Genomic DNA, 26574 nt, shown 5'->3' on the forward strand with positions numbered 1-26574 from the left:
AATCTTTTATTTAGTTTGTTGTACATGCATGAATGCCTTCAAGTAATATGCTTTCCATGATTAAAAACAATTCTGATTTGGTTTGTTTTGTTGTTGTTATTTACAAAACCGGGAATTCACTTTACCATAGAAAGAGAGAGAGAGACAGAGAGAGAGAGAGAGAGAGAGAGAGAGAGAGAGAGAGAGAGAAAGAGAGACAGAGAGAGAGCTTTTCTCCGACACTGAATAAAATGCACACTTTACGTTTGGCTCTGAAAGGACATGCTTACTGGTTAGAAATCGGTTATGATTATTTAATACAGTAGAGACATAACAGGGCCTTTTGCCCTTTTGTACCTTGCGTAATATAGGTGAACCAGATATTATCAATATCAATATAGCTCAATTGACGTGCCGGAAAATTCAGTTAAAAAAGTCAATTGGATTTAATTTTGCAATGTGATTAGAAAAGTTTCATTGACTTTGAAAAATATGATTCGATCATATTGTTTGATACAGGTTAAGATTAGGATCAAGGCATTCATTTACTATTGTTTGCTATAGGGAATTAGTTCAAGAATATTTGGGCTTCAGTCCCGTTGAAATGGTTTTTAGACACACTGTGCGTGGATCATTGAACTAGTTGAGAGAGAAACTTCTTTCTAATGAAGATACTGAAACTAATCTTCTTGATTATGTTTCCATTTGTAAGTATATGTTGACAAAGGCTTATGAGGTTGCAAGAGCAAATCTGCACTCTACTCAATCAAAAATGAAGTTAAGATTTGATGAAAACTCAAAAGAAAGAAGGTTTCAACCTGGTGATAGAGTTCTGGGTCTCTTCCCCTTACCACCAAATCCTCTTCGGGCCAATTATCCCTACACAGTTGACAGGAAAGCAAATGATTTAAATTACATAATAATACTTCTGGGAGGCGAAAACAAAAATAACTTTGCCGCATAGACATATAAAACAAGAATATTGAAAGGGATAGCCAGGTTAAATATTCGTTTAATTTAGTTGTACTTGTGCCACGAAGTCAAGGTTTAAGTGAAGAAATATCATTGGATTCTGCTGATATTTGAACGACAACTCTTTGGAATTCAGAAATTATGAAAGATCTGGACCAGAAACTTTCACATTTGCATCATCAAGAAAGAATCGAATCTAAACAGTTATTATTTGAATAAGAGCAATTATTTCCAGATGTTCCTACAAGAACAAACAAAATCTTCCATGACATTGAAATTATAAATTCTAAACCTGTGAAATATCATCCTTACAGGATGAACCCTTTCAAACAGGAATACTTGGGGAAAAAAATCAGTATTTGCTGGAGAATGATTTTATAGAGCCCAGTTAAAATGATTGGAGTTCACCATGATGACTTGTTCCGAAACAAGATAAAAAAAATTCCGTATGTGCACTGATTATAGGAAGGTTAACAGCGTGATAAAAACAGATTAATTTACATTACAAAGAATCGATGACTGTATTGATAGATCGGAAATGGTAAATATGTCACCAAATTTGACCTTCTGAAACGAATTTGGCAAATTTCACTAACGGAAAGTGCAAAGGAAGTTTCAATATGTGTGACTCCAGATGAACTTTACCAATATAAAGTAATGTCGTTTGGGATGAACGGGTAGCCAAGTACTATTAAGCGTCTAATGAATATGGTAACCTCTGGTAAGATAAGTGTGATGCTTATATCGATGATGTCGTCATCTACAACGACACCTGGAAGGAACATTTAGCAACAATTGGGAAATTCTTAGACAGGCTCACAGATGCAAGCTTAACAATTGATTGATCCAAAATTGAGGTATGCCGCGCTAGTGTAACTTTTCTAGGACATATCGTGGGACACGGACAAGTTAAACCTATATATTCTAAGGTCAAGGGTATCTCTGAATTCCCTGTGCCTGTTAGTAAAAAGCAACTGATGCGAGTTTTAGATATGGTTGAATACTATCTGAAATTTTGTTCCAATATTTCTATAATTTGTAAACCCTTGACAAATGTATTGAGTAAGAAAAACAAGTTTCTTTGGACTGAAATTGTCAAGAGGCTATTGATAAGTTAAAAACTGTTCCGCCAGTTCTTATAGCTCCAAATTTCAGCCAATCATTTAAACTGTCTGCTGCTGCAAATTATGTCGGGAATGGAGCAGTTTTGATTCAAGCAGACGAAATCGATGTTGGTCATTCAATGTGTTATTTTTCTAAGAAAGTAAATATGCACCAAAGAAATTACTCAACAATCGAGAAGGAATGTTAAACTTTGATATTGGCATTATAACATTTTAAAGTTTACATTAGTTCAGCTCCTTCTTCGATTATTGTGTTTAGTGAGTACAACCCCCTTTCTTTCTGCAAGATGAAAAATAAAAATCAAAGATTACAAAGGTGGAGTTAGTTGTTACATGAATATGATATTGACATCAAGCGCATCAAGAGAAAAGGTAATTTAAAAGCAGATGCTCTTTCCCGTGTATAGAAATGTATTATTTCATGTACACTGTGTATCTTTCATAAGAGTTCCTATTTGTTTTTAACCTCATGTATAATTAATATATAGTAAAAAGAAAGCTTTATCATATAACTCTTTTTTTATGTGGAGAAGTGTTATGTAGTTTCGTTTTAATTTATATTTGATTTAATTTAATTGTTTGTTTGTTATTTTTTTATTATTTCATTACATGTTATAGTAATGTAATTTTGTTGACAGGAATTTAACATTTTCCAGAAAGTAGTTTGACCTGACCGTTTGTTTTTCGGAAACACCTAATAAAATAACCTTGTATCTTTATATTGACCTAGTTCCTGACTTTGATACAGAAATAGTAACCGTTTGAGTAAACAACTTCTTTCTGTATTCATTATTAATGTATATTTATAGGGTGGAATCGAGGCTCTGTTGGGAGTACCTGATGTAAAGCGTATATCATGTGCTGGAAAGTGATCACGTGACCCACATACGGGCATCAGTTTTGCGCAATGGTCTTGTTTAATATCGGTGTTTTGAGAATTAATCTCAGTTGGGCTTTTAAACATTTAGATATTAAAGTGTTTTTTTTCTGTTGTGACCAGTTGGAGTTATATTTTAATTTTTCTTCAAATTATTTGCATTCTAAGAAATTAATTATTTTCGCTGGAGAATATTTAAGTGCTCATACAAAATTCCAAAAAGACGTTTATTGAAATTTTATTCGGAATTCAAAAAGCGGAATATTATTTCCTGTGCTATATAACAAAGAACAGTTTACACTTCAGTGCTATAATGACTACATTTTACGTCATCGCCTTCCATTGTAGATTTTCGCCGGGACTCAAACTCAAATTCATTGGCACATTTTATTACTAGGACCCCTAATTTTTAATTCTTGGATTATTCTTGGATTATCTTTGGATTTGATTCTTAAAACCGTAAGTTCCTTTTCTTACATTTTATTTCCAGGGAAATAAATTATTTGTTAAAGTTTACAAAGCTTGTTGTTTCACTCTTTTCTTGTTACTGTTATGAGAGCCAAAACACGTAACAGTATACAAAATATATCGTGATTGCATTGCACTCTGATACCTCATTAAAACTTCCTGCGCTACTGATGACCGAATAACCGTTCCGCAAGCATGCGATTAAATCGTTCCACAATAGCTTGGTCACGAGGTATATTAAAATGCTCAACAAGAAATCAAACACGGGGTTTGGACAAAAAGGTACCCACAGCTCCAATAAATTCTTTACCAGGATCAACTTGCAACAATCGTGGAATTCTTAGTGGTGAACGTTCATTAATGTATTCGGGTGTATCTGCAATACATGCAGAATCTTTTTATGTCAACGTCTCAGCTTCTTTGTATCTCCTGGCAACACTGTCAATGGTTAGTTAGTACTTTATAGGCGCACTTGTGCGCCAAAATCACGGACGCAATCATGTGCAAGAGAAAAGGGATCAGCCTGATGAACCTCATTGCGTGTTGTGGCATCAAACCAACCACGTGAAATTTTCTTGGTACTGGTAGGTCAATTTGCCACTCGCTTGGTCAACCATGTTTGAGCAATATGATGTGTGACCGTTGTCGTACTTTCCAAAGTTTTAAAGTCGGCTTCAGCTCTCTAATACCCACGAAGACTGTAGTATATTTTTCATAATGTCCTGATTTCTATGTCAATTGTTTGTTTGTATTAATATTATTTATTTTTCATGAATGGATTCGTCTGCTCTCAGCGACTTTTTGATAACGAGATTCAGCCCGAAATTCAAAGTTAAAAGATATATAATAAATTGTATAAGATAGCTGATAAAGGTAAGATATCTAATAAAATTTATAAAATATATATTTTTTTGATGATTTTGTCGCATTGTTTTGTTTGCAAAAATGTGGGTGAAGGTAGGGATTCGGAAGGAATAACATTTTTGTTTGCAACTTTGTTGTAATGAGAGATTTTGCAAAAAGAGTATTTTATACGTTTAATGATTGTATAGTTCTGCTATTTATGTCATCAACTTTTAGTACTGTAACGATACAATCATTGTATTTATGTACATTTCCCTAGAATATTCTCCAACATATAAAAATAGTAATAAAGAATGAATTGAAATATTAAGTGAATAATTATTTACAATCAAAAGTCAAAACCTAAATTTTGTTATCTTTTCTTATCGGGAGATTTTAATACTAGAATGACAAATTGTGAAGATGTTATCCATGAGGATACACTTGATTGGCGTTTTGATGCAACGTTGATTATGGTGCAGATACGTTTTCTGTGCTGAGTCACACAGAAGACAATAAAGCGTATAACAATTTTTGGCTTATGCCGAATACATGTATGCAGACATTGTAATATTCAGATTATGAATGGAAGGCTAATTGATAAAATGGTCAGTAAATGCAAAACTCATCTCAGATGGCGGTATAGTTGAATGTTCTTCTGAACTATTTAGTTATAACACTAACTTTTGAGGTAGGTTTCTCGATTTGTCAACTCATTTGCCTATACATTGTTCATGTGAGAAATGAAGGTAGTATTGTCTAAACAGTGAATGTTAATAATCATCAAATTTATCTGGCTAGTGAGAAAAATAATATTGAAAATTGTACCCTTACTGACTGGGAATATTTTCGTCTTACTGAAGACAATTAACAATCATTTGTAAGCATGTTTAGCACAGCCTATCATAACACAGAAAATGTTCTTTTCAGATATATTGAAACTGATAGGGACTTCTACTTCGAAATATTAATTTAATAATATTTTCTTCTCCTTCAGAATATTAGCTAAATTAAATCAGAACAATAGTTTCGATTAATCTTACTAGAGACAAGGCGCCTAATATGATTACAAAACAACCACGTTGAGACAAAGAGTCAAAATATAATTTTAAAAAACTACTTTTAACGACGCTTGAAATTCTCCAATACTAAAAATGAGCTTCATTTATATAAAAACTATATATCAGCGTGTAAACCAATAATCACACTCTTTAAATAATTGCGGTTGTACAGTAAAGGTCCAACGGAGCTTAATAAATGTTATTGAAAGTTTCAGTGATAAAATTGGAATGGTGATCTAACCCGATAAAACTGGAACGATGGTCTAACCCGATAAAACTGCATTGATGGCCTAACCCGATAAAACTGGAATGATATTCTAACCCGATAAAACTGCATCGATGGTGTAACCCGATAAAACTGGAATGATATTCTAACCCGATAAAACTGGAATAATGGTCTAACCCGATAAAACTGCATTGATGGTCTAACCCGATAAAACTGGAATAAAACAGGAATGATGGTCTACCCTGATAAAACTAGAATGATGGTCTAACTCGATACAACTCGAATGATTGTCTAACGCGATGAAACTGGAATAAAACTGGAATGATGGTCTACCCTGATAAAACTGGAATGATGGTCTAACCCGACGAAACTGGAATAAAACTGGAATGATGGTGTACCCTGATAAAACTGGAATGATATTCTAACCCGATAAAACTGGAATAATGGTCTAACCCGATAAAACTGCATTGATGGTCTAACCCGATAAAACTGGAATAAAACAGGAATGATTGTCTACCCTGATAAAACTAGAATGATGGTCTAACTCGATACGACTTGAATGATTGTCTAACCCGATGAAACTGGAATAAAACTGGAATAATGGTCTAACCCGATAAAACTGCATTGATGGTCTAACCAGACGAAACTGGAATAAAACTGGAATGATGGTGTACCCTGATAAAACTGGAATGATGGTCTAACCCGATACAACTGATAACGTAGTTTTCAATAATATTAGATTTCTAAATGAAAAGCAAATCCCGACATTTGATCTATGGAGTCATATGTTATTGTAAAGGTAAAGACAGGACTGTTTATGTTGGCATCAATCAGTATGTATCAGGTGATGCTGCTATCTCGGTAAGTGTGTTTACGACGCGGTTTAAATGAGAAACCATTCGCTCAGACGGGTTGTCCAGTTTTATATATCAAACATATGTAACAATTGTGCTAAATGAACTGCAATTAATTTATGTCTTCAACTTTTCTTCAAGCTGAATTTAAACAATAAAATTGACAAGTAAATTCTGTAATATACTTTTATTACAAATTTCCAGTATTTAGGAGTTTTCTCCAAATTAATCATCATCAAGAAAAAGAAACCCATATACACTGTCACAATCCTGTCTTGCGCATCATGGATGCCGGCTCTTGAACTCGCTTCAATGTTGAGACTGAAAGGGAAATTCCAAAGAAAAGTATTGCATATCGTAATATTTTCAAGCACCTCTTTTGGATTCGTAATGCCAATGCTCCATTAAACAAGATATTTCGTAATGCATGATATAAAGTAGCACATCAAATCTCAGTAGATTGAAATGAGAGCGCCATTTCTCATCTGAATGTCCTGAAACAAGTGTGGCGCACGGAAATTGTGTAATGCAGTGGCTTGCTACCAGTGCGTAATTATATTTTGAGCTGTTTTATAAACAAAGAAAAAATAAAGTATATCATTACTCAAGTAATGTACTTCTTTATTACGAACAAAGACAAATCTCGTCACAGTCATGTGCCTTTCATCGTATTTCAAATCCGAACACTTAAACCATATCACTTACTCGGAATCTCTTGCACCCAATGGTTTTTCCATCCCAAGCACCCATCAAACAAGTCTCTAATGCATTTATTCATAGTTCATGCAATATTAAAATATAATCTTCCTGCTTCTACTTCGTTATCTTTTTTAGCTTCAGAGCAGTGTTTTTTGTTTACTCTTCTGAAGAGAAATTACAGAATCAGCCAATAGAACAACAGATAAAGCTTCATATAATGTTTTATCATGTGGCATCCAATGGCAAAAAGGACTTTTCCTCTTGATTTAGCGAAGGTTTAAAGCTGCTCTATTATTCTGAAACAATTCATTGATTCCTTTTTTTGCATCATGAATAATTGATTCTGTATGTTATATCCGCAACGAAGTCGTTGTATAAGCGTAATGTAAATTGCTAGTATTCTACATAGAAAGCATAATGATTATCACGTCGTTTGCAACACGCAAATATTGAACAATGGCATATCAATCCATCCTAATAGCGAAATGTTAGAATATTTGTCTGTTTCATATTCTTTTTTTTAAAGATTTAGTTTTCAGGGATGAACTTATCTGATGAGCGCTCGAAAGAGGAGAAAGATCGATGTCACCATTATGTCTGCACATCCTGCCTTGATGGATAGTATCGTAATAAGCGGTTTCGATTTCGAGAACTGATATAGTTCAAATCCTTCTATACCCAATGACTTTATTCTTAAATCACCGGTGTGTACTTTACACTCGTGAAACCGCGGTGAGGCTATGATATTGTAACGCGTGGTGGACCCCAAGCGGCGTCATTCAGAGGTGGAGCATCCAACTCAGGAAACTGGGGGAGTATGTTGCCATTACATGATTTTCAATCGAAATTCCTCAAAAGTAAATTACATGTACAATTTCCTTGCTTGCGTTATGCACACTAGAATTATTTTTTTAATTACAATGGATATTGCTTAATAAAAGAGCATTGAAAATGTCTTAAGAATGGCCGATTTATTTTCTTCAAATGTTTGAATTAATTTGTGACTGAACTCGTACATATTGGTAAAGTGTTATTATATTTAAACTCAAGAGGGACAAATTCATTTCTGATTATTTATTTATTTATTATGAGTAATACTCAGCCTACCGGGAACAGCACAAATATAATGTTTAACTCGTACAAGGGTGCTCTGTCTGATGCAGGAAAAATGACATTTGACTAGCCAAGGTTCTGATGTATTTACTTATTTACACTTTGGAGGATCAATCCGATATTTCAGTTCGTTGCCCTGGCGACATCTATTGAATTTCACAAGTCGCCTCTCTTAGTAGGTAATGCTAACTAACCAATAACTTATAACAGCGATGCATTGTACATCAGCCAAAAATGGCGCAGGCAATTGACTTCAAAAGGATTCGTTGTAAATTTAACATCGAAGGTCTGGCCACATACCTGAACATAACATTACAAGTTTATTTCAGGGAAAGGATGTGTTTGTGCAAACACTGGAAAATCATTTACTTATGAGCCCACTTCAGTGGTATCCTCCCTATACTTCGGTAATGTAGGAACAGGGTTAAAATTTTAACAACTTGATTTTCATTGGATGATGTGGCCTGCCACCGCATCCGATAAATTCCATAGACCAGAAGCACTGAAATATCTGATCAATCCGACACGGTGTATATAGGTTGAAATATCGGAACCTTGGCTAGCAAAGACTGCAAATTGATAACCAGAATAAAATGAACTTAATTTAATCAGTTACCAGCAAACAAGAATGGAACATGCGATTTCAATATATGCCATATATCGTTATTCGATGTTTAAAACCATATGATTTCGGAAAACTTCTGGCTGCACCAAAAATCTATGCATATGACCTATGAGGATGCGTTCAGAAAGAATTGGAGCCAAAAATGTAAAATCTTTTATTTTACAGATATTAAATGGTAAACAAGTTTAGAGAATCTGGAAATATTTTACCAACTGCCCACCACTGTGTTACCTTAACGGACAAACAATTGATTAAGGACAATTAAAAATTGGAACATGATATTCGAAGTTTTGTTTTTTCCAAAACATCCAAGCTATTTAATAAGAAATAATGTATTGTAAAGTATGGCACACCTTAAATGGAGATTGGGAAACTTGCATGACGAGATTCTGCACATTTCTAAAAGATCGATATCTTCCCAGATTTTGTTACAGAACATCCACAAAGAACGATGTTACGGAGTTGAGATCATTGCTAATAAACATTCCATTATTTACATCTTTATAATAGTTTTTGGTTTATTTTAGTACATGCATTTACTTCAATGCTTCCAATAGGAATCAATACCCTTGCCCGTTACTTTAAACCATAAATGCATATATCTCTAATTTTTCGTTAGATACGAGCACTGTGTGGCCATCACTATTTCACAGTAGCATTTTAAAATTGCATTTTGTCTTCTCTCACAAACATATATATATGACCACTGAGCAAAGAATTAATGGGACTGACACGACACTGTTGTATGTCGTTAGATGGCATGAGCGTACTAAAGAACGTTTACACTGATTCTATGTGTGAGAAGGTTTTTCACTTAAGAAATAGTCTGAAACGGTGAGCAAAACTTTCCAAACACATGTAACTTACCTGGACTAGTGATATGTAGGTTTATTCCCTTTCCACCACGTAAAATATGTCAAGTATGAAAGTAAAGTTTCTTTTATCTAATGATTTTGTTAAATATATGTATGGTTTATTCACTCTTTATTCTTGTTCATTTTTTAGTATTTTAAATAAGAGTTAAATAAAATGCCTTACGTGCTTCAAACTCTCTGGCAAATAAAGCTATTGCTGTAACTGCAGATGTTATCATTTAAGTTGTACTGATAATTAGCCAATATCGAGCCGCAATTCTCGTTTCCTACCCAACTGTTGGGTTCACCTGGGATCCAGAAAGCAGAGGTAACCCTTTCACCATTCAACCAGTACCACTGTCCCTCTGATGAAATGTCCGATGCACCAACCCAAACGTCAAGGCAGTTTGCTCCTAATACCGAAAGTTAGCAGAATATATCTTAGAAAAAACTTATTGCAGATATGTAGTGGATATTACACTCTCATTTATCCCAACACATATTTGCAACTCACTTTACACAAAAGGAAATATATATATTCATATATCTATCTGTGGGTGATGCAACTAATCTTAAAGGAAGTTATTATGTTCTTACCGCCAAAATTACAAGCATTTCGATATCACTAGTAACATAAAAACACGTTATAACATCGACAGTCAGTGTATCTCTTATGACTTTATAATTTATTTTTAAATATCTGACTTTGCATTTCTGAGACATGGCTTTTGATCTGATGAATGTACTTGTGCTGACGTGCCATTAAATGCAATACATATCCTTGATTTCAATAATGTTATCACAAAACATTTCCTTAAGCATCTATAACAAACTACCACTACTACTACAACTACTACTACATAGTAGTAGTCGTAGTAATCGTAGCAGTAGTAAATAAGAATAAAGCTGCTGATGCTGACACTTTACCGGCTTTCGATCGTGACACATCTTTGAAGAAGTCAAAGTTCTCTGCCTTCATACTGATCAAGTCTCCACCTTCTTGCTGACAGACTGTCCTGGCCTCAGACCAGGATTTACATTCGTTGTGGAACTTGAAGCAAAATTTGTCTCGCTCATAATAGACATATCCAGAGGGACACGTGGCATTGCCTGTAAAGACCATTTATCAGTCATTAAAGACAACTCACTTTTTTATTTCGCTGTTTGCACTTTGCCATAAATGTTGAATCATTGTAATAAATAGAGCTGAAACGGTTAGCAAATTTCTTAACTAAATACCTGTAATACATTTAATTTAACCGGTTAATAGGGTTCGGCAACAACTCATTTGTGAAAGTGAACTAATAAACAATAATACACCATAAAATATTAAAGTATCTTAAATCTAGTGGACATATATGCTACACTTGCTGACATAAAAATATTTTCCCCATGATTTTGCATGAGTTGTTTGGGGTACATTCCTCCTTTCATTATTGTCATACTCTCCCCATTTCGTATAATAATCAATATCAAGCAAAACAGACTTTCATCATCACTCAATCGTTACGTGTGTCGCTAGTGTTAAAATTACTTAGACACAAAACCATAAGCTGCCTTTTGTTCAGCTTACTAAATAGTCCAGGTGCGACGAGGTGGTGTGAATTTACATTTTACAAAATCGTGTACAGCCCCATGAATAAGAATCAATCTAACAGAAAGTGGCACACAGATCAGTATGGCAGGATTTTATTCTTGTGCAACGCTGCTATTTTTTTTGGAGGCTTACATGTAAGAACTCTTCATCAACGATCGCTATATTCGCAAAGTTATGTTTCCGACCAAAAGAAAGTTTTTTTCCTTCAATCATTTTATATACAGCTTGAGAACTTAGACATTTCTGTTCATTTCTTTTATCAAAAGCTAGGGACAAATATAGAGCGATACAAACTAATTAATTATTTCAATATTAATGCAGATATCTTAAATTCCTAATCAAAATAAGTCAATCAAACATAGGAGCGTTATTGACCATTGACAAGAAATTATTCTGAGAATGATTTTTGTTCAGATTATGTTGCTAAAATATCTCAAACCCAAGTTATTCGTCCATCACAAACAAAGACTGAGAGGCCAATTATTGACTCAAAATGTTTCATTCGATCCTGTAAATAAAATACTGGTTTGTCTGTTGAGTTTCGTACATTGTAAAATGTTCAAACTTTAAACAAAATATGTTCTTTGGCATACCCCTAAATGTTATCCTTGTTATTTTATAATGGGTGTATATATATTTCCTAGGAGCAATATGAAATACTTCTAATTGTTTTTAGTATGTTTTTGGTTTCAGGTGCATCACTAGAACTTACACATGATATCAGTTTCTCAGACGATTGTTAGATCTGTAATTTTCTGAACTGTAGAGGTAAACTGTTTTAAAAACAATTCCCTTATTTTTCATATATTTTTTCTTCATATTTTAAAATATCATACTTGAACTTTCAGAAAATAGTTATGGCCAAACTGCAAAAATTCGGCTCTGAATAGGCAAATCTTTTGTACTTTGTGCTATTTCATGTCCATTTCTTGAGTATACATCAGTAGTGGCATGCATCAGCTGTTTATTTAAGGCACTAGTAAGCACTACTACACCATAACAAAATTAAAGTTTCTAAAATATAGTGGTTTTTCACAACAGTGATAAAATATGTCCCTCCAATTAACTGAAAGACGTGTATGTCTATTTTTACTTCCTCTAATTTGTGAAAGTTATACAGCAATGTACCTTTGTCTCTTTCCGTGATGCTCTAAAACCATGAAACTGAACCATTATTCCATCCAAATGGTTTCTTGAGATAGTTGTGCTTAAAAATGTTTTAACCTAGCACTTCATTATCTTACAGCGCATTTGCCTTTCTTGTCAGAAAAATAATAACGCTATTAATACGACTAAGACTATAAAATCATTAAATATCCTTAAGAACAGAGTTTATAAATGCAATAAAATATTATCAAGAATAACTGCAGCAAACTCAAGATATATGTTTGTACCGTTTCCTTTTAACAATTCTGCGATAATCAGAAGTATTGATTAAAGCACATTTTCGCGTTCCCAAACACAATACATTAACCTAAAATCATTATACAATTTTATTTTTTCTTTAAAAATTGTCTTCATCTTTTTATTGAAGATGTACTTAATACAGATGCGTAAAATTCTTACCAAAGCACGATGATCCTTTATTTGCATTGATTGTACATCTCTGCAACGTGTCATTCATCTTTCTCTCCAACGTTTCAATATTTGCAGACAATGCACTGATTTTTTCATCTAAATTCCCAAAACTTCCATCCTGCCTAGCTAGCACGGTGTTGATCGCATCTGTTATGTATTGTTTGATGTTTGCTTGACAGGAAGAATCTCCAAAGTACTGGTACAGATTGCGACCGTGAGATTTCGTCATGTTTTCCCTGCGATCATTCTCAGTGATGGCATTAGAATAAACGGTCCAGATTATAATCGTGTGGAGCAGGATCAGCAAAATGCATGAGGGTCTGGACGACATTACACCTGCTTGTTACTGAAGCGGTGTAAAGTAGCAAATGGTGAATTAGCTCAGTGTGCTTCACTCCACAATGTTATATTGATGTAATATTATCAAAGATGATGTTTCTAAAGGGTACAATAGAGTACCTTATAAACAAAATGACTACGGATGGATTGAAATATGTGGCTCTGTCTCAAAGTGTTTTGAATGGAAACAAATGCCACCTTGCAACGTTAAATACTTGTTTCTTCTGCCTACTTGAGACTGAAGAGGCGATTGACATGTGTCACGTAAAGTTGAAAACATTAAATAAACAAGAACTGGTGACCCGGAATCGCTTCATTATCTTGTACATGGAACAGTGTGAGAGTCGTGAAAAGTATACCTCAAAATCGATTAAGGATTCCGTGACTCAGGTTGTTTGTTGTCTAAAGATGAGTAAGAAGAGTACCCTCTTCATATATATTTTTGTCTAGTATTTGTTCACACTCAATGTCGCCTTTGGATGATGTTACGCAGACAGCTACACCGGTTCGTGTATAAATAAAATAATGAAATATGCTATATTTTAGCTCGGAGGATGTCTTCCTAATCCGTAACAGTATATGATCGAAATATTCGAAGGGTAATAGAAAAGCTCCGAATATTTAGGAAAATCGTCTTGTTTATTTAAACCTGAGAATACATTTATTCGCGATCGATATAGAAAATAACGTTCCATAGAGAATGATCTGAACCTGCACGTGTGGAACGCCGGACACCTGTAGGTATAGGGGTTTAACGGTTGCAACGGAGTTACTGATCGTAGCGCCTAAAATTACCTCCCTTAGCTCCAATGCGCATGCCCACAAAAAAATTCCAGTTCTGGATAGTTCCCCGTTCTACACTTGGTTAGCGAAACATAAAGTCAACAAAGGAAGGTATCTTAGCTGTACTACAGATCATTATGGTAAATCAATGAATCAATTATATATGTCAAACATCTTTTGTTCATACTAGGAGAATAATTATATACATTAAATTAGATAATTAGATTCAGTGTCCATACTTACATTATATCAGATAATTAAATAATATTTACTTTCCATACTTAAATGATATCAAACAATTAACTTAAATACACTGTCCATGCCTGATAATATAGATTCATTATCCATAATTTCAGATACATTTGTTGGAACATTTCAATCTGCTCTCCGATTTTAAACATTTATTGCACATTTTCGGTTATATAACATTAACAGAACAATCTCAACAATCTGCATTTTTAATATGTTGATATATCCTTCTTTCTCAGTTACTTCCGCAAGGCTAATAGTTCGGTTATAACACGAGTTAAGAAAGTTATAACACAAGTTCGATAAGAAAATTATAACACGAATTTGATACGTGAGCTGATTTGTAATGCTGAATATTTTAAACCAGAATTTTTATTTTAAAAAAAATGGAACACAGTATTTTAATGTATTCAGAGGAACTTAACAAAGCAATAATTACATTAGCTATCATAACGATAAATGAGTGTAATTAATGCAGACGGAATATTTATTCATATTTGGGTGTAAATATCGTACAATATTCAGATTAATTAACATGCCCAATGACGTTTTTTTTTTGTTTTGTTTTTTGGGTTTTTTTTTCATTTTCTTTTTGACTTTTGAAACATCAAGTATCAGACGGTAGATGCAGTAACTTTCAGCATGACTTTTCTTTGCTTATGCTGACACCTAATAACTCTCAAAATTGCTGGGGTCTTTAGACAACATTTCTGATTGCCACCAGCAAATCGATCTAGAACAGCCTTCTTAAAATTAGTTTAATTCTGTTCAACTTTCCTTGCATCAAATATGTAAGTTTTAAAGATCCAAATATTTCACAGATTCCGTCATATTACTTTGGTTCGCCTTTTAAATCAATATTGATCCAAGTGTTAAATTGCAGACAGAATGATTTAAAAAAAGAGACTGCTTGTAAGAACATACTCTACAAGTCAATAATAAATGGATACTCACAAATATTCATATTTGTTGTCTTTATCTATCAGTCACTCTTTCTAACTTAGCATCATTTTATACTCGTTTTTAACGAGAAGTATGTTTATGTAATATACATATGCAAACACACATTCATTCGAGGATATACATACCCATACACCAGCTGAAAGGAGACAGACATACCGACAAACAGACAGGCAGATAGCCACAAATGTCCTATACATGCATAGTGTGTCTAACATCGATATTTCTCCAAATTGTATACTCTAAAATTTCCAACCTTTCAAGGAAATAAAATTAAAATAATCATCAAGGAGACTCGTACTTGCACCTGTCTGTTGGCGCGTGGTTGACATTTGTGCATTTTGAAATAAACTAAAGTTATTTCATGAAATATATAGTGAACATTAATAGAAAAGCAACAGTCTAAATCAATAATAAAAAAACATTAAGAAGTTATAGTTTTTTTCTCGTTGTCAGTCAACCTCCATTATTCTTCAAGCGAGATAAATTGCAAGAACTTTTTCGCAGCGATACACTTTCGCACAATCAAAATATACAAACTAGAGCATAAGGTAGTAATGGAAAGATAATGTAGTTCTGAAATGGGCAGATAATATTTATTTGAAAGCTGGGAGCAGCGCAAATTAGTGAAGAAAAAAAGATGTACAAATAATTGATCAAATATTGAAAGAATTTCTTTTTAAGATAGTAAGATATCGATCCTGCTTACATATTGTGAGCGGTCTGTCACATTTTCTTGATCTACATCTGCCGTCTTAATTGATTGAACTATCCGGAAGTGAGCTGCACCGATATGCCCTCTGGTGTTTTCAAGGGGAGATACTAACCATGAAACCCCCTATATGCTTGTGATGTAACAGTGGTAAATAACAATGACGTAACATTTTGAGAGAAGAAAAACCATTCTGCTACAGTGTAGAGAGCGTACTGTAAAAAACGTATTGTTTTTAGTATACTCTCGCGATAAGTTTGCGGATACAACTCTTTAACATATCGCATTCTGTGACACTTCGTCTGCGATTGGTAGGCGCGCAGTGGTTGCCGTAAAGGAGGCAATTGATGAAGATGCCAAGTACACAGTGGGAGATGTTTCTATTATCAATGACATTATTTTCTCAGCTGGTTTTAATAATTTGAAGAATGATTTGAAGCTCATGAAGGTTTGTGCACAATGGGTTCCGTTTTCGTGAAGACTGAATAGAACGAGATCGGCAAACATTTTCTCGACAAATATGAAATGAGGGGCAGAGTCATTTCACTGAGAGTGTCACAGGCGATGAAAGATGGATTTACTATTCTGAACCCGACTTAAGTAAACTTGAACCAAAATCCAAGTAAACGCGTTGTTTACAAATGATCATTATTTTAAGATATAATGTAGAAACACGGAAGAAACACAGGGAACAATTAGTTATGTAAATGTGTTGTTTAAATATAATTCTTATCTTAAAGTACAATCTACAGTCATAGACAAACGTGAAGTACACAATATCAAAGTAAATATACATAATACATCACACCAATGTGTGTTACCGCCGCCATGCCGCTTTCTGCATACAGCCCTTTATAAATTCCGAATGATCTAGTGATCAAAGACGATTGGAAAGCTGCCATGCGGTTGAAAGTTCAGTTTTCCAGCGTTTAATGAGCATGCCAAAAAGTGAATACAATATTGCACTTAATAATTAGATGATCAGACTGAAAAGGTGTGTAGACGTGCATGAAGACTGGAGGTATTTGTCTCACTGTAAAAAGGTTCTTTGAAAAAAAAAACCGAAGCCTTTGGTCCATTGTCTTCTGCGTTGCAGTTAGAATCTCTGCTAGTTTAATGATACAAACGGTTGCAGGTTGTACATACATATTGGCGTATATTGTCTAGCATTTCACGTGATATTACTATTTAGCAATCCTTTTCTTTACTAATTAATGTGGAAAGTGTTTCGTTTTTAATTTTGTATAGTTTTCTTTAGAAAATGAAGCATACACATTCCTATTCAGCAGACAATGTATATTGTATCTAACATTTGCAAATGATCCCTTTCTTTCGAAACATAAAAATATAATTGTGCTTTCAGCTAACATAATTTACTCCAATTGGTAAGGCACTAAATAACCTATTGTATTGTTGTTCCTTAAAGCACCAAAACCAAACCAAATCATGAAATAAAAAGTAATAAAGAGGTTGATCAGTAAGGATGTATATGCGCGAAATGTGTGAAGAAATGCACTCAAGTACAGCAGGGTTTATCATGCACGTTAATTTCATCCACATTGATGTCTTAAGCCTGATAACATAATTTAAACGAAAATAATATGTTTTATATTTCTGTTAGTTACGGCTTCCTTTCCATAATACATTGGAAACGTTAAGACACATTAGACAAGAAAATGCTACTTAATATAGATGCCTCATTCACTCCTTGTTTTGTTCTGAAATATCTCCCATAATAGCTAAGTAGAGTGTTCGCATCCTTATCATATGACAATTATAGATGTATGTAAACAAAATCCGTCGATTGTAAATGCAAATTATTATAATGAGTTTTTAGGTATGAATGTATTAGGAGAGAGAGAGAGAGAGAGAGAGAGAGAGAGAGAGAGTGTGTGTGTGTGAAGATGTGACAGATAACACATGCAGATCATTGTATATGTCACGGCTGCATTGAAAGAACATATTCAATAGATGATAATACAAATGACTAAACACTGAAAAACAAAAAAGCATGCAAAAAAACATAACGTTGAGGTGGTTGGGACGATGATTAAAATATTGATGAAAAGAATATTGGTGAAAGGAACAACATCTGGGAAATATAAAGTGAAAATGGATTTTGCCAATACAAATCCTTACTATTGTCCACTATTACTGAAGGTAATCCTCATTTAAGGACAATCAAACATAGAAATAAAAAATTAGAGCAATCAAGTAGTCCGTTTTTAATTTATCAGTGAGCTATTTTCATTCACAGTTACAAGGCAAACTTTAAAAAGAAGAGGATTGATTGGAGGCAGAATTGTTGTTGTAAGATTATCAATATTGTTTCGATCTAGAGAAAAATCTGCGGTTTTGGATTATCATCAGTCATAACGCAAATCAATATTATGGAACAATATTCATACAATTTGCAAGCATCGACCGTTACTGTTAAGTATACGCGATTTTATAATCAATATCATATGAAACAAGAAAGTGGCAATTAAATATTTCAAGCCTTCAGAATCAACTGAATCTAATGATGATTTTAGCGAATGGTCTATCTGCGAAGGTGAAGATATTCAAGAGTTCATTAATTAAATCAATGTTTTGGGCTTTAATATAAGAATGGAATCTAAATACACCAATCTTCAATATATCTGTGCAATATGGTATAACAACGCAGAAGAGGAGCGACGCAAGCATCGAAACTAATTTTCCGAAGCTATTACTAAAAGCACCGAAGCAAAAACTGTCGCAGAAATTTACCAACGCTTTTCGAAATTTTTGATGTTATTGCATACAAACGCACAAAGTCTGGTCGATCTCGAGTTGGTGTAATACTCAGTGATGGGTATTTCAGTTACTTTGTACTGATAATAAGCTGAAATTTATGTCATCCGCTTTTGTACATGAATTTACATATACTTTCGCAAACGTTTATGTTGATTCAAAACTAAAAACAACATTTAATTTGAGAAAGCCAGATTCAAAATTTCGAATTAGGATAAAGTCCCATAATGGAAAGTTATCTATCCATTTAGTCACAATGTCCGTGCACGAATTGGTAAGGAGGAAGAGATTAAAAAAAAAAACGGCAAGTGGTACTTATGTTCAATTTGTTAATAAAAATGGGAGATGGTTGTCCGTCCAGCGATATGGATCTCCTAGTTGAATAAAACGTTTATACGTATGGACGCAACAAATGCAAAGTCTTGGAAAGCTTTAACTCTGCGGTAGAACATGTCACTATGGATATTGCAAAACACATTTGCTAGTGTTACGTACTGGTCCAGGTGCTTGGCCATTTCTTAAATGAGCATCGAAGTCAAATAACGTAATCAACTTTGTCAGCCATTTGGAGAAGTTCGTCATGATTCTCTAGATTCTATGGTCTTAAATAAAATAACGGAAAAGAGAAAAGCCAGCAAGGTTTTTATAATTCAAAACATAATTTATTTCTCTAGAATACAAAGGAAAATTTGTAAAAGGAACCTACGGTATTGTGAATTAAACCTAAAATAATCCTTAAATATCTAATACTAGTTCTAATGATTAAAGTTCTTAATGAACTTTAGATCATTCCAAAAAAGACCACCGCTTGAAACTTTGATCTGCTTGTAATAGTATATGTCCTAATAATGTGCCAACAGTCGTTTGTTGAATCCCGATAATGCAATCCAAGCATATATCCTTATTTAAATTGCACTATAAATCCAAGTCTCTATTTCCCCAAACAATTTTCAGAACTTTTGTTTGAAGAGAATGAAAACTTGAAATAAATAATTTGAATAAATAAATACTGAACACAACAATAATATAACTGATTCTGCTCAGATCTTACAACACGATTAAATTATTTCTAGATAAAGAAGATTATATAGTCTTCTTGACCTCAGGTCACAATTAACATTTTCCTTTCTCTGTTTAAAATAATGGAACATTTAATTCTGGAAGGCTCCACATGTTTACATGATAAAAATAGGTCATCTAGTAAAATTATAACATAAAATGTGGTACACAATCAATGAATCAAGTCAAGTTGAAAATGAGCTTAATTTTGGACAAGGGCATGCCCAAAACACTAGTATCCATAGCATATCATGAATAAAATAAACTAACAAAAAATGCAAATTAAATATACGAAACAATATCCTCAGACGAGTAAACACAGATTGAAAACAAAACCTCTAATGGCCCAAACACCGCTGATTCCATATTTAGATGTATAATTAACAAAATATACACATAATTAATGAAATAGCTATGATTGAAGCACTTTTATTTTCTGATCCTGATAGAGCAAAAAATTAAAATAAGTTATTGACGGACTTCTTAATTAGAAACGGCTTTACCCTTATATTAGGATGCCTACCGTGCTTCTGCTAAAACAAATCGCACAACATCATAGAATACCAAGTCGTATGCGCAAAGCTGACATCTTGAGACACATAGTTGTACAGGATCAACAAGCTCCATCAGCGGTTTCTAATTCACCACCAACTGCCAATTGAAAAATAACTGTACAACAGCTAAAACAATTTGAACGTGAGCATAATATAGACTACCAAGAGGTGCACGAAAAGTTGACATACGTGTGATATTTGATGCGTTTACAAAACACCGTCGACGTATTGAGGATGACCAAAACCATCATTGGGATGAACAGAACCGTCTTCGAGATGAACAAAATGTATTGCATCTGCTGTTGCTACTGAAGCTGCTGAGTAAGTTCGTGAAAAAGCACATTAATCACAAGTACTTGAATTGAAGTTTCATACGCGTAGTAGTGTTTTAGAAAATTGCTTGCCAATTATGACAAGCACGTACAAGCCAGGTAAAGATGCTTGGCAACTCTTAACAAATATGATTCCTGGAGTCACATTGGTGTTACAAAGCTTTGTTTATTCTGAGCTTAAAGTAAATGTTGTAATTAATGCGCATATGGTTATTCCACTGGACAATCCTGAACTGTAGCGACACCAGAGAGACCACTAACGAAAGTGATAAAGGTATAGAAACCATTCTCGAGACATCGGAATGGATTCATAATCGATATGTCTAAGTCAAAGTACATACGGCAGCATGTCAGTGATAAATGTAAAAACTTTGACAACAGTTGTTTTGAAAGGGGAATTTTATCAGCATTATATGTGGCTAGTGATCAGATTGACCTGCCTCAAAAATACCAGCAGCACCTGGGTGAACTTAATTTTGGTGATATCGAATTTCCCGTGTAGGCTTCAATGGTCACACTAAGCAAATAAGAAACATTTAACCCGTGAGTCGCTGTGAATATGTACACTTCAGATAAAGATTCTGATCCGTTTGCGCTATCCCCACATTGATAAAATGGGTGAATCCAGACTGATTTTTAGTTACCGAGTAAGATCATTTTCACATTCATTGCAGTGCAAAGAAAATTTGAAAGATCCGTTTATCATCTGCGCTGACTTAGAACGTCTCAATGCTGAAGTGAAAGATGCGAAGCCGTCCAACAACGACAAAAAAACACAAGTAGCTAGACATGTCCCATTCTGATTTTATTATACATCAGGTAGGCATGACGGACAAAGTGACCCACCAATATCGTGCCCGTGGCTCGAGCGCACCAGACACAGTTGATATGCTTCTCAAACCGATTGAAGTTACAGCAAAATGGATTTGACAACAGCTCTATTCACCAGTAGTCATGGTTATGATAGGTGGTAACATTTGTGAGCTTTTAGCGCAGCCACTCATTTTTCGATCTATGAATATGATTTTAGATCCCCTGATGCCAAACTCCGTGATAACTGTCACATCACTGGCGCGAACAGGGTGGCCTCGCACAATGTATATAATCAACAGTTGAGAATTTAGGCAAACAAAACAAAAGTCCCTTGATGCTTCATAACCCTAGCGGGTATAATGGCCACTAAATCAATATGCGCGTTCCCAACAACATGGAAAAATACATGATGTTAAGTCTGAGTCAATTCCAGTTCATTATTTCGTTAATTTCTAAATTCGTCTTTGGACAAGTTAGTGAGCAAACTAACGGTGAAGAACTTTCCAATCTCTAGCAGGTATTGTCCTCAGGGCGCCCCAAATATTGACATGTTCACGAGAAAAGGTGTGGATTCTTATAAGTACATGAATGACTGGTGAAAATTTTCCGAATCTGACTCACCACCGATTGATGCGTTTTATTCATCGCTGTCACGTGCTTTATTTCGGCCAAAAACTACGGGAACGCAAACAATGATTGGTCTGCATTTAAATGCAAATCTCGCTGACTATCACGATTTGTATCTGAGCACTGATATGTTGTTGCGAGCTGATTTGTTTGAGAAATTTCGTGTCACTGCCATCAACAAATTACATTTTCTAACAATGCAGGGTCCGGAATGAGTTGTTAAAAAAAAACAAAATCGAGTTACCCGCACGTGGAATACTTTCGATACCGACGTGAATTCTCATATTTGATACGATGACAGAAACATCGAATGGGTATTTAACAGTTCACCAAGGTGATATTGTCTCCTCTCGATAACAAGTGATATTTACCGGGATCAGGACGTAATCACCACCAAAGTGTTTGGCTGTCGTGCCGTTGTAATTTAACTTATGACTGACACGTCAAAGGGATGCTGATGTGCATCAAAACAAATATTGGTTGCAGTTCCGTATTTACTTAACACCTTGCAATTCCTCTCACACAAATGCTCGGCTTGGTGGTTCTGAACCACCCGGTGACGGCCCCAAACGGTAACATATTGGTTGTCTTTGAGTATCAATCCGTTCTGATATGGTAAACAAATTGACGGACCATAACGGTTCAGTTGCACGAAATTGTCCACCTTCGAACTCTCCATGTGTATACAGGTGCCAAACAGACTTATTCCCCAGTGATTTTAACGGTGTCTGCTGTGCGATAATTTTCTGAAAAAAATGTAACAGCCTTTTGTGGAATCGCATTTAATTGTTTTAATCCAATCGTACTTGTGACTTCATTGTTTAGTGCTTTTATGACTATTATTGAAGACGTGTTACCTATTTGTGAGATTGCTCTGCGATTTGAGACTGCACAGCACTCCTACCTCATTAATATTTCCTGTGTGTACTGATAACCGAATAACCGTTTCGCAAGCGTGCGATTTAATCGTTCCATAATTGCTTGGTCACGAGGTATATGAACATGTCCAACACAAACTCGCACACAGTGTTTGGGCAACTACAGATCCAATAAATTCTTGACTATGATCCACTTGTAACAATCGTGGCATTGTTAGTGGCGAACGTTTATAAATGTGTTCAGGTTCATCTGCGATACTAGTTGAATCGTTTGATATCCACGACTCAGCTTCTTTACATCTGCTGGAAACATCGATAATGATTAGTGCGTACTTGTATACGTACACTTGTGCGCCACGTTCACGAACACGATCATATGGAAGAAATATGAGATCAGCCTGATGAACCCTCATTACGAGTTTTGGACATTAAACCAACCACGTGAAAGTTTTCTTGGTTTTGGTAGGTTAATTTACCACCTACGCGAATTTTTTGTTCGAGCAATCTCATGAGTGACCTTCGCCACAGTTGCCAATATTTCCACAGCGGCTTAACGTATCCAATACTCACACGGACTATAGTATATTTTTGATAATGTCCTGTTCTTTATGTCACTTGTTTTGTGTTTGTTTTTTGTATAAATATTATTAATATTATTTGCTTTTAATGAGTGGACTTTTGTCCACGAGAGGCAGTGCCTCGAAATACAATCTTGGCCGTCATGTATCATTTGATGATCCATCTGGTCCCGAAATCGTACTCAAGTCATGGATGAGAACCACATCGGCGCGTAGACGTGCACGGATATCCTTTTGGTGCTTTATATGCAAAGTCATGTCGGTAACACGCAGCATTAACACGATTCACTGGTGTCTCTCCAGGCTTTGGTTGGTTGTCAGAATTAACTAGTATATCAAACCGTGTACCATGCCAACAGTAATTTCACCTATTAATGTGTTTTTCACCAGGGTATTGGCTACATGGTGTCCCCAGCAAGTTTTCGATGCAGCCATGGATATCACCCTACGAACGTCAACTTCTTTGCTCAACATCGAACACATGTTCCAGTAATCGCTCTCCGTCCATTACGTGTTTAAGGTTGAGTTTATTTTCAGCACGTGTTAAATATAAAGACATACTCTATTATTCAGTTGCATCTGCACAAACAAGACCAAAACAGTCTAAGCATGGTGATATCCTTCCAAACTGATTTCTTGTACTGATCAATGATCATGCTGTTTCAGGAAAAACGAACATTGTTGTTAAATATGATTTTACGATGGTTACAATTGGGATGGTTGTATGTGATGATCAACCGTTTCATGATGTTTTAAATGAATTTGAAAGGCTCTACATAACATGATTCATGAACTTGTTAAATACATCAATCATGCTTACGAGGACAAATGTTGTAAAAAGATGATTTTTTCTGTTCTGAAATGATTTAGACGCTGAGTGCTTTACCTGAAATCTATGATGCAATGTAATATATTGCTGTACATACGGCCCAGATCGATACCTCGATAATTGCAATCTGATCAACAAAACCAACATTCACTGTGACCTTTACTGCACCTGTTATAGCTACTGAATGACGCACACTTGAAATCTCACTAAAGTTGCCACTGGTATATTACAGTGCGCCTAATGTGCGATCAGAAATGATTCGCGGATTGCCCTAAAAAAACTCACTTATGCAAAATCATTCAAGCATTTTCAATTATTTTTATGAATTTGTATCGATGGTGCCACGCACAGCTGAACTGATTCCGGTATTGTCAACCAGGATTTTACAACTGGACCTGGCACTCATTGGGTTGCATACGTGCTGACACCACGACATAGTTTGTATTTTGACTCGTACGAACTTACACCAACAGTTCAACCTGTTAATTATTTAACCAGGCACGGTAAGCAACCAATGTTTTATTCAACTCAGCTGGATGGTCCTATATGTTGACATTTTGTTGTTAAAGCGCTGCGTGCATTGAAGCGTTCACTAACTCCGTAAGATCTTATTGATTTCACATTGAAGTACGTTTAATGTTATACAAATGTCTATTAACATTTATGGACGTTGCCCAGCCCGACGACGAAACGGTGCTAAAGTAGATCTCAGCAGGTTTGCAACCAAAGCGAATTTGACAGAGTTTACTAGTCGTGTTGTTGGCATTGACTCATTTGACAATGTGATTTTTTAAAAATAACTCTGGTAGACTTAAAACTTCTAGCATGGACATCGAAGTTACTAAAGTTTGGATGAAAAGCAACTTTGTAGTACAGAATATGGCTGAACCCAATGAAAATGGAAAAATCAGAGACTCTGACGCGTCGGTTGCGTGTACTAAAGAATATATTTATGATAATAATGCTACATCAAACCAATATGAGGATGAGCAAATCGCTGACTTGCACTCACCACCTCGTGTAGTGACCGCATGGAGAGCAACCGGGGCAATATTAATCAAAGAAGGATATTAAACAATTGAAGAGGAAAACATAGCAAATGATCGACTTGTTTTCAGTTTTTATTTAAATGGTTTTGAATGATCTAAGCGTCACATCTTAAAGGTGCGGAAGTCAAAATAATATTTGTTTTTCATCAACCGAACCAAAGCTTTATCTGGTCAAATGAAAAGCATCTTTGTAGTATAGAATCCGACTGAGCTCAATGAAAATGGTGGAATCAGGGACTCAAGGAGAGCTCTGAGATGAAATCACAAAGAGACCCGCGCTGATAGTCAGATACAAATGATCTTGTTTGATCGTAGATACTATTTGTGGTCTTGCCTCGGCAACAATTGTTAGCCTTGGTGTAAATGGACTCGTAACCTCAACAACCATCGTAGGTGCACCAATCAGAATTATTATCGGGGCTATATCGATAGTATCCGGTATCTCTGGTGGTGCTAGCAAATTAATTCGATGCGACTGCATTCACGAAAACATGTCTATGCTGAGCTGCATTAGTCTGGTTCCCTCTTTCGTATGCTGTCTACTATGTACTCCTCTACACTACCACTACTAACTAAGGTGGCAGGAGATAGTTTCGTAACTTGGCCCCTGTCTAATTTCTTAACTTTAGGTTTTGATGTGACTGTCTCAGTCATTGTTGTTTAATAACTGCACATACGGATATATTGGTAAATGATGCGTTTTGGGATTGTGTTGTTTTTGAAATTGATGTGAGGCATGTACACCTACCTTTATTGCCTTGCAGAAGGTTGACAGTGAAGTACCAATACTCTGCTAGGAAGTAGAGCTGGCCACCCATAGCAGTAGACATGTGGGTTCAGGAATCACGGTCCTAATTCAGTTCCCATAGTAAACCTATGCAAGTTCAATAACTTCAAATTTCTTGGCGCTCATAATTAAACTTCTATTTATCAGTATAAACACATCCTTGATGTCAGCTTTTGTGTAGACAAAACCATATGACCAGCTGTATGTTTTGGATCTACATGTGTTTGAAATATGTGTTTTCAATTCCGCACCAAAGGGTCAGGTGCTGATTTTAGGAGTGAGTCTTTCAAACTTAGTCATGTCAAGCGACTGAAATTCTATCAATAAAACAATGTCCCTGGGGGTTCTTACTTTCAGTTATAAGCTCTCAAACGCTTTTT

General features: G+C 35.0%; 1 protein-coding gene across 1 annotated transcript; it reads right to left on the bottom strand.

Moving 5' to 3' along the window:
- Window positions 1–6576: 6576 nt before the first annotated feature.
- Window positions 6577–13457, bottom strand: LOC149803896 (galactose-specific lectin nattectin-like). The gene is made up of 4 exons (XM_089951456.1): window positions 12859–13457; window positions 10623–10805; window positions 9880–10108; window positions 6577–6725 (listed from the first exon to the last, which is right to left on the bottom strand). The coding sequence occupies exons 1-3, from the start codon at window positions 13199–13201 to the stop codon at window positions 9885–9887; spliced, it is 750 nt and encodes a 249-aa protein (XP_089807582.1). The 5' UTR covers window positions 13202–13457; the 3' UTR covers window positions 6577–6725; window positions 9880–9884.
- Between the last annotated feature and the right edge of the window lie 13117 nt (window positions 13458–26574).

This window comes from Sinohyriopsis cumingii, chromosome 3, assembly GCF_028554795.1.
Source record: "Sinohyriopsis cumingii isolate HCF-2022 chromosome 3, ASM2855479v2, whole genome shotgun sequence".
NCBI lineage: Eukaryota > Metazoa > Mollusca > Bivalvia > Unionida > Unionidae > Sinohyriopsis > Sinohyriopsis cumingii.

Bases quoted from the DNA above. Each gene is read 5' to 3' on its own strand.
- LOC149803896 (XM_089951456.1), bottom strand. From the start codon at position 13,201: ATGTCGTCCAGACCCTCATGCATTTTGCTGATCCTGCTCCACACGATT. The intron at 10,806-12,858 runs GTAAGAATTTTA...TGGTCTTTACAG, and splicing joins TAAAGGATCATCGTGCTTTG to GCAATGCCACGTGTCCCTCT. The intron at 10,109-10,622 runs GTAAAGTGTCAG...TTTCGGTATTAG, and splicing joins TGTGTCACGATCGAAAGCCG to GAGCAAACTGCCTTGACGTT.